The sequence below is a fragment of the Electrona antarctica genome, assembly GCF_951216825.1.
Source record: "Electrona antarctica genome assembly, chromosome: 15".
In the NCBI taxonomy this organism is placed as follows: domain Eukaryota; kingdom Metazoa; phylum Chordata; class Actinopteri; order Myctophiformes; family Myctophidae; genus Electrona; species Electrona antarctica.
In genome coordinates, this window is record NC_136796.1 from 44,664,796 (window position 1) to 44,677,981 (window position 13,186).

At 44.2% G+C, this 13,186-nt stretch overlaps 2 protein-coding genes across 2 annotated transcripts in view; one reads left to right on the forward strand and one right to left on the reverse strand.

The window, feature by feature from the left end:
- The window catches only part of grhl2b (grainyhead-like transcription factor 2b), a gene marked incomplete at its 5' end in the record, with an annotated part of 36,723 nt that overhangs the window by 809 nt on the left and 22,728 nt on the right, over positions 1 to 13,186 (reverse strand). The window contains 7 exons of the mRNA XM_079523263.1: positions 17 to 81; positions 599 to 684; positions 2,669 to 2,760; positions 3,029 to 3,066; positions 4,898 to 5,037; positions 6,515 to 6,572; positions 12,904 to 13,062. Coding sequence (XP_079379389.1) covers positions 17 to 81; positions 599 to 684; positions 2,669 to 2,760; positions 3,029 to 3,066; positions 4,898 to 5,037; positions 6,515 to 6,572; positions 12,904 to 13,062 — 638 coding nt within the window. The remainder of the gene's footprint in view (positions 1 to 16; positions 82 to 598; positions 685 to 2,668; positions 2,761 to 3,028; positions 3,067 to 4,897; positions 5,038 to 6,514; positions 6,573 to 12,903; positions 13,063 to 13,186) is intronic.
- Positions 9,504 to 11,144, forward strand: LOC306938654 (E3 ubiquitin-protein ligase TRIM35-like; the record flags this gene model as incomplete). The annotated part of the gene is made up of 1 exon (XM_079522916.1): positions 9,504 to 11,144. Exon 1 carries the CDS (start codon positions 9,768 to 9,770, stop codon positions 11,142 to 11,144), a length of 1,377 nt encoding a protein of 458 aa, XP_079379042.1. The 5' UTR covers positions 9,504 to 9,767.

Consider the following 13,186-nt stretch of genomic DNA (forward strand, 5'->3'; position numbering starts at 1 on the left):
ACTGTACACCACTTACCCTTTTTTACTCTTCTTGTACACTTTGGCTATTCTCTCTGTGGGGACGCCGTATTTCTCTGATATCTGTGAGAGAAACAAGTGAAAGAGGGCTTTATTTGTCACAGGCTAGACGAACACTTTTAGCAAGTGTAACATTGCTTAAGCCTTAACCCATTCAAACCGGGAAAGCATCTGTTATTTTATTATTTTATTATTTATTATTATTTATTATTTATTATTTTATTATTATTATTTTATACTTTGGCTATTCAGAAATAGCAGATATAAAAGCTCATAGTGCGTCACTTCATGCCACGCTATGAGCTTGTAAATCTGCTATTGTCCAGTGAGGGTTTATGTAAACATAAACATTGAAGACAAAAGTGTGTAAACACAAACATTGAAGACAAAAGTGTGATTGGCCAGAATGAGATGATGTATTATGACGTATGATGATAAGAGCACCCCTCACTTCACATGGGTGTGATTTTTGTAGATTATTTTGTAGTATAATGGATACTGTATTACACTGGTTCACTGGTGCACCTGAATTCACCCTCTGACACAGAAATACCTGTGCTGACTAGTAGTGACTACTCACTGCGTCAATCAGGCCTCTGAGGGTGGGAGACTTGAGCATCAGAGCATCGAACACCTCGTCTGTCTCCTTCCTCACGTACAGCAGCACTGCAGAGAGAGAGAGAGAGAGAGAGAGAGAGAGAGAGAGAGAGAGAGAGAGAGAGGGGGAGAGAGAGAGAGAGAGAGAGAGAGAGAGAGCTTGTACTCTGGAACATGAACACATGAGCCGCAACTACATTTTATTCATGAGAAGTGGATTATTTGGCCTATGCCAGAAAAAAAATCTTTTCTGTCAGGCTCACATTCCTTTGATTAGCATTCCTCGGTTGTACATGAAAGAATATTTGTTACAGCTTGTGCAACTTTAACTTCTGGATGAGAGTGTCGGTTGAATATTGCATGTCATTTAATAGTACTGTTTCTGTAGCCTGAGCTAACGCGTTTCTGGTCTAGAGGGGCGGGTCGCGGACTCGCGGCAGAGATTTGCGCACACCCTGATTGGATCTCACCGATCTGTCAGTCACCCCCGGCCCCTCCCCTCCCCCCCAGTACAGCGCTATACGTCCAAGCCCCCAGTGAGGCTCTCCAGTGTTGAAGCACTCGGCCCTAGTGGTTGGAGCGTGAACTGCAGGCGGACCCGTGGATTCATGACGAGGAAACCCCGTGCAGCTGGGCTTTAACATTGAGCGCTCGGTTGCACTTCCGCATTTGACCACCAAAATGTGGTGGTCAAATGCGGAAGTAGACGGTTTTCCGGGTGCTTCAAAACGCCACTGAGCAACTTCCACTGGAATGAATAGCGCGGGGGGGGGGCTACTGTTTTTGTGATTGACATATTTCTCATCATTTTCAACTATTTTGTAAGTAACGTTATTTACATTTGAATGAGCAACAACTTCCCAGAAGAATAAAAACATTTTCTTTTTTTTTCTTTTTTGCCTTTGAGAATATTCAGTTCTAATTAGTCTTGCGTATATAGCCAGACAACTATTCCACAATCTCTGAATGCTATATATCGTCTGGAACTACAGACTCCCAAGAAAGAGCTTCTGTTCTCCAGACTGTATGACGGAAGCGAGAGGCAACAGTCTGGCCACGCGAGACTAAGTTCTAATTGGTGTTTCTGAGGGACCTATCTACCGCCGCCCGGCACAAGATGGTGCTAACAGGCAGCAGGATAGCAATTTGATGAATTGAACATGGTGGACCCTCTTGTAAACAAGTGTAATGCTTAATTGGGTCGTCCACTCACAGTTAACAGCCTTTGTATTGAGTTTGTGCTTGAAATGTACTCTAATTCTGCAAACTGTTTTCAATCAATATATATTTCAATCAATCAATCAATCAATCAATTGTCATGCCATCTTTTTTGAGTGGTGCAACCACTTTCTTATACGGAGCTATGTGTGTGGGTGCCTGGCTGGGTGCCTGGGTGGGTATGAGCACGATAATAGCATGGTTGTTTTTCACCACCTGGCCCGGCCCGGCCCCCTGGGCGCGTTCCTGGGGGTCTGGATGTTCTCCCCCCCGGGGACTCCCCGGGGACCCCCACACGGTAACTCTGTAATTTCTCTACCGTTTCGGACACGGGGCGGCTCGCCGGAACCGGGCCGGCACCCTGGGTCCGTTCCTGTGGGTCTGGAACTCCTCCCCGTCTCCCCCCGGACCCCCACATGGAGTTGCACCACTCACTTCACACGGGTGTGATTTTTGTATGCCTGGCGCCCCCCATTATATAGAATAAATCACTGTTTCCCAAACAGTGGGTCAGGAGTCAGACCTGTTTTTGGGTTACGGACCCATTTTTTACCAAAAATAGCCACGACGCGTTGGGAACTATTTTTGCAGAATACGCCCCCAGGCCAGAACAGGAACTCTAGGGTTCAAATTAGGAGAGAGAACTGGTTGCTGCAGCAGATTTATAATAAGCAAATTTATGAGTAAAACTGACAAACACTGAAGAAGCTGGATTCCATGGGGAGAGAGAGAGAGAGAGAGAGAGAGAGAGAGAGAGAGAGAGAGAGAGAGAGAGAGAGAGAGAGAGAGTGTGTGTGTGTGTGTGCGTGCTTGTTTTGCAACTGTGAAGCTATACCTCTCTTATGGGTCTCCTCTTTGATTTGTTTATGAGGGGAGGGGCACAGATCCTCATCCGCCGGCCGGAACATTCTTTTAACCAGCACACTCCTGAGAACACACACACACACACACACACACACACACACACACACACACACACACACACACACACACACACACACACACACACACACACACACACAGAGAGAGAGAGAGACCATAATGCTTTTATTTGCATTCCACTCTCGTGATGAGGATGATGTCCGTGTGTCTGTTTCCATTCATTTCCATTTTCCCATATGTGTCATATTTGCATTTTTTTGTTTTGTTTATTGTTTTGTCCATTTGCTTATTTTGCAACGTAAGGTACACTCACCCTTCTCGCTCGATCTCTTCCGTGTTGTAGGCAAACACCTGAAACATACAGTATACGGTAAGAATTACTATTAATGTACATTACTGTGTGTTCATACCAAGATTCTACATATAGGAAAACATATTGTGGCATAAACTTTTTTTTTACCCATTTAGATCTGAGGACAGTTTTCTGAGAAACCCTGTGTTTCTATGTCAGTCGTTCTCAAACATTTTCATGTCAAGGACCCCCAAGATTATATGTAATTGGCCACCGACCCACATTTGAAAATATGTTGTTCCAGGGACCACACCCCCCCAGAAGCTAAGATTTGAGTTAAAAATGTTCGCTCTGAAAGAATATATATTCTAAGATTCGGGTCACATTTTCACGATTTAAAGAAAATAGCAGACCTACAAGCTCGTAGCGCGGCACTCGGTGCCGCGCTACGAGCTTGTAGATCTGATATTTTTCAATAACTAAAGTATAACATAATGCTTAAAACACCAAAAGGGGTTCCCGCCCAAAATGGGTATTAAAGTTGGAATTTATACTAGCAGGGCACTTGTAGAAACCATTTTAGTACAAATGAACTGTGGACTGACAGTAACTCAGAGAGTGTACGGTAGGGTACATTTGGTTACGTCAATTTCAGAGTGCTATAACGTTCCAGGAAGAGAAAATGTACGGATCCCAAGCTAATGGAAAGCACAGCTACTTTCCATGAACTTGGCATCCGTACATGTCATTTGTAAATTGTAGGCACTAGCAGGTTTCAGAGCTGTCCAACAGCTCACCTCTGAGGCACAGAGCGAGTAAACAGAAATGGTGGGGGGCCGGGTATATCAGTGGTTCCCAAAGTGGGGTCCGGGGACCCCCAGGGGGTCCTTGTGGCAGTTCCAGGGGGTCCCCAGCTAAACGATAGTTTGGAACCAAATGGGACCCTTATGGGTCTGTAACTCTGAGAGTGCACATTTTGGTTCCATTTGTGCAAAAATCGTATCCGACGATGACAAAACATTCTTTGGTCTTGGGTCGGAGAGGCTGAATCTCATCAAAATGGTGGTCCGACCGACCGTGGCTCAGATGCTGAATAAAATACTGGGCCTTGATATGAAAAGGGTTGAAAACCACTGCTCTAACCCATTCTGACCTGAGATCAGATTCTAAAAATGTCTTCTACATCCTGACAGTTTTCTGAAAAAGCTATGTTTCTATGTCAGTCGTTCTTCGATTTTTCAAAAATAGCAGACCTACAAGTAAGACGCGCGAACGCGGGAAGCGAACGCAGCTCGTAAATTGCAAGAACAACAATTAGAATAAATTACGTACTTTAAGGTTTTTTTGGGGGGGGGGGTTTTAAGAATTTTTTTAAGTTAAGGTTTTTTTTTAAGTTTTTTCTTTTTACGTACTTTTTTAAGTTTTTTTTTAAAGTTTTTTTTTAAGTTAAGTTTTTTTTTCTTAAGTTTTTTTTAAGTTAAGTTTTTTTTAAGTTAAGTTGTTTTTTAAGTTAAGTTGTTTGTGTGTGTGTGTGTGTGTGTGTGTGTGTGTGTGTGTGTGTGTGTGTGTGTGTGTGTGTGTGTGTGTGTGTGTGTGTGTGTGTGTGTGTGTGCGTGCGTGCATGCATGTGTGTGTTTTTGTGTGTGATACAGCTGCGCCCTCTGTTGGCGGGCGGGTGGTGTTACAGCGTGACACACAGACAGACAGACTGATTTGCTGGGTCTCATAGTAAGTAAATGCTCACTGCGTTCGCAACAAGCTCGTAGCGCGCCACTCGGTGGCGCGCTACGAGCTTGTAGATCTGCTATTTTTCAATAGCTAAAGCATAACATAATGCTAACACCAAAACGGGTTGAAAACCCACTGCTCTACCATGTTGTGTGGTGCTACCTGTCCCGCCCTCTGAAGGTTGCCAAAATGGACGTCGGGGATGAACAGAACCGGCTGTGCCTCCAGGTCGCCCATGGTCTTAAAGTAGGTGGTGTCCGGCTTCTTAGGAGCCGTTATCACGGCCACGCTGCCGTCCTTCCCTGGAAGACAACGAACGAACGCGCCAAGAAGAGAATATTCACATGAGAATAATACGCAGTTAAATCCCACTTATTGTACTCAAAAGTGTACAATAAACTGGAACCACTAACTTAAATCCTCAGTCTGAATTGAACTCTGACAGTGTATAACGGTAACCAAATGGACCCGTGGGGCTCCGTTTGTTTACAGTCGCACACTTTTCTTAACACGTAGAAAATCTGCAATTTCACTGAATGTAAAAATCTTACAGAACAATGTGGAATATAATAATTTCTAGCGTTAAGATATTGAGACATATTTTTTTGTTCATGCTATGATTTGGTAAATTAAATAACACATGTAGAAACCATCTTCACTGTTTTGTTTGTTATTATCACAATTGTTGTAGTTATTATTAGCATTATTTGGGGGCATTGGTTTAATGGGTTATTTAGTTAATTGAATTACGGTTTGGCCATCAAGGGCACGCCTCCCTCCCCAGGCCTAATTGATTGATGGAGAGCAGAAGTAGGCCTGGGTGATTGGGGAGCGGCATGCACCTGGGCTGGTGTTTTTTTTACCAGACAGACAGAGAGAAAGACAGCACAGCACAGAGATCATGCCATAAGGAAGAGAAGATGCCTGTTTGTAATGTATCATTCCACTGCACTTTGGAAGTAAATGCAAACCAAAATGACATTGATTTCTTTTGTCTGTGTACATCCATAATCTCTGGGGGTTTGTTTGTTGGCTTTGTGGAAATGTTTGGAACCAACAGAAGAGCCACGACGACACCAGAGATGGCAGGAGGGTAAACTATGATGGTCCACTCACATAACTTTCAGAATAAAATAAAACTGCGCACATATATCCTCCGATCTTGGTGCTGAGCCAAACTGTTAAACTAACATATCATGAAGAAAAGCAAGGGCTCGCAACTCACTTAAAGGAGAATTCAATGCTAGAAGGCTTTCTAACCTGTAGTTGTTACGTCCCCACCAAAGAGGTCCAGGTGTTATTTTGTGCAAAAGCGCATTATTGGCTATTTCCCCTACCATAAGCCCTCAATGAATTTCATTGAATTGAATGGGGCATTGGGGTGTTGTGCTAATTTGCTTATTTCCATCACTCAAAAATCATTTTTTTTTTGTATATATCCTCTTCATAATGTAAATAGTATCCGATTCCCAAGCGGCACACTTTACTACTTATTTCGATAGAACTAAGCGAATTAGCACAACAACCCAACCCCCATTGAGGGCTTATATTAGGGGAAATAGCCAATAATGCACTTTTGCACAAAATAACACCTGGACCTCTTTGGTGGGGACGTAACAACTACAAATAAAGGTAAGAAAGCCTTCTAGCATGGAGTGGAAGAGTCTGGGTGGCTTATTATTACCCAGAACACTCCTCTGTTCCTGTAACACCATTGTGGAGGTCTTGAACAGAAGTATGTTTAGTTTATTGTATTCTACGCATGCAGTTTTCTCCAACCTTTCGTCTTCTTGCGGAATTGTTTCCTTTCCTCGTCTCTGATCTTCCTCTCCGCTCCCTGAGAAGGACACAAAGTGAAATAAGTCGGTTTATAAATAAACTGTCTTCTTGACAAAGCCGGCAAGACTTTAGTTTTGGTATTGGTTTAAAGCATTATGTTATACTTTAGCTATTGAAAAATAGCAGATCTACAAGCTCACCAAGTGCCGCGCTATGAACTTGTAGGTCTGCTATTTTTGAAAAATGGTGAAAATGTGCCTCAAATCTTTGAATATACGTATAAATATTGTTACAGAGTGAACATTTTAACTCAAATCTTTGCTTCTGGGGAGGTCCCTAAAACAATATATTTTCAGATGGGGGGGTGGAGGCATATTACATATCATTTGTGGGGTCCTTGACATGAAATATTGAGCACCACTGACATAGAAACATAGGTTTTTCAGAAAACTGTCAGGATTTAGAACTCCCCAAAGACTAGTAAGTCATTCCTCTTTTCTACCTGCGAACAACAGAAAGTGACATAAGAGCGTCTGGATCGGGAGTCGAGCCCGCGACACACCGCCAGACTGGATTGCCAGCCAAGGTGCCTGGACCGCTGAGCCACGGCCCAGGCCCATAAGAGAGCTTTTAAATAAAACAATGTATTGGTGCAATAGTTGATCTAATCAATTTAATTGATGATAGAAATATTTGTGCGATACCATTTTACGATGTACCGTATAAGACGGTGCTTAAGTGGTTAATCAGACAGACGTGTGTGTGGTAAAAAGTGGCTTCTAAAACGGTTTCAACATTACGAGATTTGTGATCAGTTTATTTGGCCACCAAGTGGTGTCCATTGTTTAATCACAGTCTACAATACATCCAGATTTAAAAACCCAAATTAAGAGTTAGCAAGATGCCTATTCTCTGGGGACTATGCAAGGCAGAGGCATCCACCCCCCTGAGTCCAAGTCAGGTGCGTGTGTGACAATGTGCAGGTAAAACCACTGGAGGGAGACAGACTGCCAGGAAAAGAGTCAAGACCTCAGCTGTAGAGTATATACCTTAACTAGAAAAAGTGCCCTTCTGGGCACAGGTCTCCACCAGGAGGATAGGACTGTGTGAGATGTTTGGAAAAATGTTTAGGAGTAATATAAACATGTTGCCTTTGATGGCAATTGGATGATTTGAGGCATTTTGTTCCAAAAATGTGTTTTGCAAAAATCAACCTGTTGGTGGCGCTATAACAGGCCAATGTGAAAAGGGTGGGATATATTCCTCAGCCTAGTAAGAAAATGTGTGAAAGATTTCACGTAAATTGCATGCTGTGTTCATGATTTGAAGCTTTTGTTCAAAACGGGGCAATCTTGCAAACTGTGAAAGCCAATTATAGCCAATTAGGATGGAATATGAAATATCGGACAGATCCGACTTGAGCACATGACCATAGAGATACTGTGTAACGATTTGTGAGATTTTTGGACAGAATCTGGAGGAGTAATATCAAAAAGTGTGTTTTCCAAAAGTCGGCCTCCTGGTGGCGCTATAAAAGGCCGTTCTGGAAAATGCGGGGCAGAGGTTCATCGTTGGCATCCAGGGAGTGTGTGTGCAAAGTTTGGCATCGACCGGGTTAACGGTGCCGGAGATTAGCTGTACACAGACGGACGGAAGGACACACACACGGACGGACGGACACACACACGGACGGAGTGCAAAACATACTCTCTCCCCATGCCTTCGGCCTGGTGGAGACAATTACCATCCAGTTTAGTAGACGGAATGCACCATGTTTTATAAATGTTAACCCACACCCACTTCTGTTTATTTTATTTTTTTGAGTGGTGCAACCACTCCCTTATGGAGCTATGTGTGTGGGTGGCTGGGTGCGTCTGAGCACGAAAGCAGCATGGTTGTTTTTCACCACCTGTGCGCAACCTAACACACACACACAAACACACACGCACATATTAACTGTATATATGATGATTTCAGGTGTGCCAGTACAGTACAGTGACAGTACAGTACAGTACAGTAGAGGGACCCCTACACGGTAACTCTGTCATTTCTCTACCGTTTCGGACGTGGGGCGGCTCGCCGGAACCGGGCCGGCATCCTGTGCGTCCCCCTCCACCCCCCTCCCCCCGGCGACCCCCACGCGGAGTTGCACCACTCACTTCACACGGGTGTGATTTTTAAAGTGGGTTTGCTAGTTTTGTTAAAGTTTTATTTCGTAAAAAGTCCTAGTTTTAGTTTTTTTGAGTGGTGCAACCACTGGTCTGGATATTCCGGGGACCCCCCCAGGGACTCCCCGGGGACCTCCACACGGTAACTCTGTCATTTATCTACCGTTTCGGATGCGGGGCGGCTCGCCAGAACCGGGCAGGCACCTTGGGTGCGTTCCTGTGCGTCCCCCTCCACCCTTAGATTTTTATTATCGTGAGAACGATGGCTTCCATTTTCGCATTGCAACTTTTCAGAACAAGAAAGCCCGAAGTTTTTTTCTGACCTGCCCACAGCCCTCATATGAGACAAAAAAATGTGCCATTTTATCATGATTATTACCTATTATATGGAGATAGGTTGAAAAGTGGTGAAGTGGTCCTTTAACACCTAACTGCTGCTAAAGAGCTGGTGACGTGCATGGCTGCCTCTGTCGTGGTGCTGTTAAAGGGTTAATGTGAGGCGTACGGTATGTTGTAAAGCACTTTGAACAGTCAAAGTTCACTCTGACACCATAAGAACACAACCTTTTCATTCTGCTACCTTTATTGTCTGTACTAAATATAATACATATAAAATACTGTCCTTTCTCATTCAAACAAGTGTGTGTGTGTGTGTGTGTGTGTGTGTGTGTGTGTGTGTGTGTGTGTGTGTGTGTGTGTGTGTGTGTGTGTGTGTGTGTGTGTGTGTGTGTGTGTGTGTGTGTGTGTGTGTGTGTGTGTGTGTGTGTGTGACAACAAGTATGTCAAAGGCAGCTCCACCTCTTGCCTGACTCGTAGTGAGACAGACAATAAGATTCACATTCAGATCAAACACACAACGTCGTCCAGTGAGGAAGGACAGACTGTCTTTCCAAAAGCTACAGGAGTTAATACTGACCCAGACCACTGGAACCTGCTGCTGACTCTGTCTGTCAACTGAATGGACTTTAACAAGAAACGGGACTCAAAGTGAAAGTAAACTTCAGCGAACATTCTGGAAGAGTGAGTGTTACCACGACTGACTGGCAGAGTTCCGGTGTTGACTGCGTGAGCGAGTGTTTGTTAAAATGGCTTCCAAGTCGTCTCTCTCTGAAGAGGACTTTTCCTGTCCTGTGTGCTGTGACATCTTTAAAGATCCCGTTCTCCTGTTGTGTAGCCACAGCTTCTGTAAAGCCTGTCTGCAGGACTGGTGGCAAGAGAAGACAATAAAAGAGTGTCCAGTTTGTAAGGAAATATCTTTGATGGATCGTCCGCCCCGTAACCTGGTTCTGAAGAACCTGTGTGAGGCCTTCACACATCAGAGAACGTCAGCAGGGTCTGAGGATCTCTGCAGTCTGCATGCTGAGAAACTCAAACTGTTCTGTCTGGAATGTCAACAGCCAGTGTGTCTTGTGTGTCGAGATTCTAAAAAACACACCGGCCACAGAATCAGACCCGTCGATGAAGCTGCTCTGGATCACAAGGAGGAGGTCCAGGAATCACTGAAGCTCTTAAAGGACAAACTGGAGGTCTTTAATAAAACTAAAACAAACTATGACCAAACAGCAGAACACATTACGTTCCAGACCCGACACACAGAGACGCAGATGAAGGAACAGTTTAAGAAGCTTCATCAGTTTCTACATGATGAAGAGGAGGCCAAGATCACTGAACTGAGGGAGGAAGAGCAGCAGAAGAGTCAGATGATGAAGGAGAAGATCGAGGGTCTGAACAGAGACATATCAACCATTTCAAACACGATCAGAGCCATAGAGGAGGAGCTGAAAGCTGAACACATCTCATTCCTGCAGAACTACAAGACTACAATGGAGAGAGTCCAGCTCACACTGCAGGACCCACAGCCAGTCTCAGGAGCACTGATAGACGTGGCCAAACACCTGGGCAACCTGACCTTCAGAGTCTGGGACAAGATGAAGGACATTGTCTCCTACACTCCTGTCATTCTGGACCCCAACACTGCCTGTCCAGAATACACCCTGTCTGATGATCTGACCAGCGTGACATGGGGAGAGAAACAGAAGTTCCCTGACAATCTAGAGAGGTTTGACTGCTTAGAACTTGTCCTTGGTTCTCAGGGCTTTAACTCAGGGAGTTACAGCTGGGATGTTGAGGTTGGAGACAATACACACTGGGAAGTAGGTGTGTTAGCAGAGTCCTTTCCGAGGAAGGGAAACACAGCGGGTCAAGGCTGGGGAATAAACTTACATGACGGTAAATATGCAGCATTCTCCGTACCATGCACGACAACCTCTGTTCTCTCAGTGAAGCAGAAAGCTCAGAGGATCAGTGTCCAGCTGCACTGGAATGAAGGAAAGCTGTCATTCTGTGATCCTGATACTAACACACACATACACACCTTCACACACAGGTTCACTGACACACTTTTTCCATCCTTTTCCACTGGTCCTGGTTTTACTCTGAAGATCTTACCTAGATCAGTCTAACTCTGGACAATGTATGATGATGTAATGACGATGATGATGATGATGATGATGATAAATGATAGATTGATCAAAAACACTTCAGTAGTGTAATAACGTTAACATTAATAACCAGATATTGATGATGACAGTGGCAGTAGTTGTTGGTATAATATTGGTGGTTAGACATTAACCCATTACAACCTGAGGCAAATTCCTTCTAAATCAGTAGTTCTCATACTTTAAAGAGGTTTTTTTTTAAATGTTCAAAAACACGTACAAAGCTCGTGTGAAATCACACGCTGTGAGCTTGTAGATCTGCCATTTTTGAATAGCAAATGCTCAAATCTAAACTGTCACAGATGCTTTCCTGGTTTTAATCAGTTAAAAACCAATAGTAATAAGTTGTTTTGGATAAGAAATGTACTCCTTCAAAACCACTCTCAAAGAGCACTTACGTGCGGCTGCAATACGAAACTGGCCCCTGTAAAAAGGGTTAAAGTCCCCCCTCCCTATTTTTCTTTCTCGATAGTGTGGGGCGAGCTTTCACACATGCACGCTCGTGCATGTGGCGGACCTGTGCACACACACGCGTGTGAAAGTTTTATGATTTTGTTTTGCAGTCTTGTGGTTATTTGCCTTTTTTCTAAAAATCATACTGTGATGGCTGGTCATGATTGTGTGGTGGCCACACAGTAATGCACATAGGGGTAACACTGGTGTACATCATGGTTTATTGTTTTCGCATAGAAGTGTTTATTTGTATGTCTTGTTCTGATTCATTGAAAATGGAGGACATGTAAACAAGTCTTAGTGCTTTTTTCTGGTTTTATCCTCTTTTGTATTAACCTGTACCTTCCTTGAACTGTACCCATTCTACAAACTGTTAATACATTTTTGAGTGGTGCAACCACTCCCTTACGGAGCTATGTGTGTGTGTGTGTGTGTGTGGGTGGCTGGCTGCGTGGGTGGGTGGCTGGGTGTGTGGGTGCGTCTGAGCACGAAAACAGCATGGTTGTTTTTCACCACCTGTGCGCAACCTAACACACACACAAACACACACGCACATATTAACTGTATATATGGTGATTTCGGGTGTGCCAGTACAGTACAGTACAGTACAGTACAGTACAGTACAGTACAGGGACCCCCACGCGGTAACTCTGTCATTTCTCAACCGTTTCTGACGCGGGGCGCCTCGCCGGAATCAGGCCGGCACCTTGGGTGTGTTCCTGTGGGCCTGGAACTTCCGCCCACACCCCCCCCCCCTCCCCACACAGAGTTGCACCACTCACGTCAAACAGGTGTCATTATTTTTTTTTCCAGCTATACTAACATTTTGTAAACCAGCTGCTTACAGGCAACACTGAGCTCATTGAAAATAAGCTCAGTAAATAAGCTAAATCTGGCACGTTCTCAAACTACTTCATGTCAAGGAGCCCCAGAATTATCTGTATTTGGTTCGACTCCCGATCCCGACGGCCTTTACTGCATGTCTTCCCCCCATCTCTCTCCCCATTTCCTGTCAGTCTACTGTCTGTCTCTCCATAAAAAAATATATAAAATAAAGGCGAAAGCCAAAATAAAAATAAATAAAACGTTTGCTCTGAAAGAATATATTCAAAGATATCCACCACATTGTCACGATTTTTCAAAAAATAGCAGATCTACAAGCTCGCTTGTAGATCTGCTATTTTTCAACAGCTAAAGTATAACGTATTGCTTAAAACACCAAAACACCAAACGTCCAGAATGGGTTTAATTTACCAGCATTAACGCTCACCTTGTCACAGAAGACCTTGATCTGGGAGAAGGCCCTGTGGAGTGGCTTGTTGCTGCGGTTGTTGTAGCTGTAGGTGTCGATCTGAATCATCAGAGGGAGGCCCTTCACTCCCTTCTGAGACGAGAAGTCCGTGCTCAGACAGTTCACCGTAATGAAGATCTGACCGGCAGAGGAGAGGAGAGGAGAGGGAGGAGGAGGAAACGAGGGAAAGGGTTGGGAAGATGTTTACTATACAGTACACACTACACACCACCTTACACACACACAGTAACATCACAGTAAC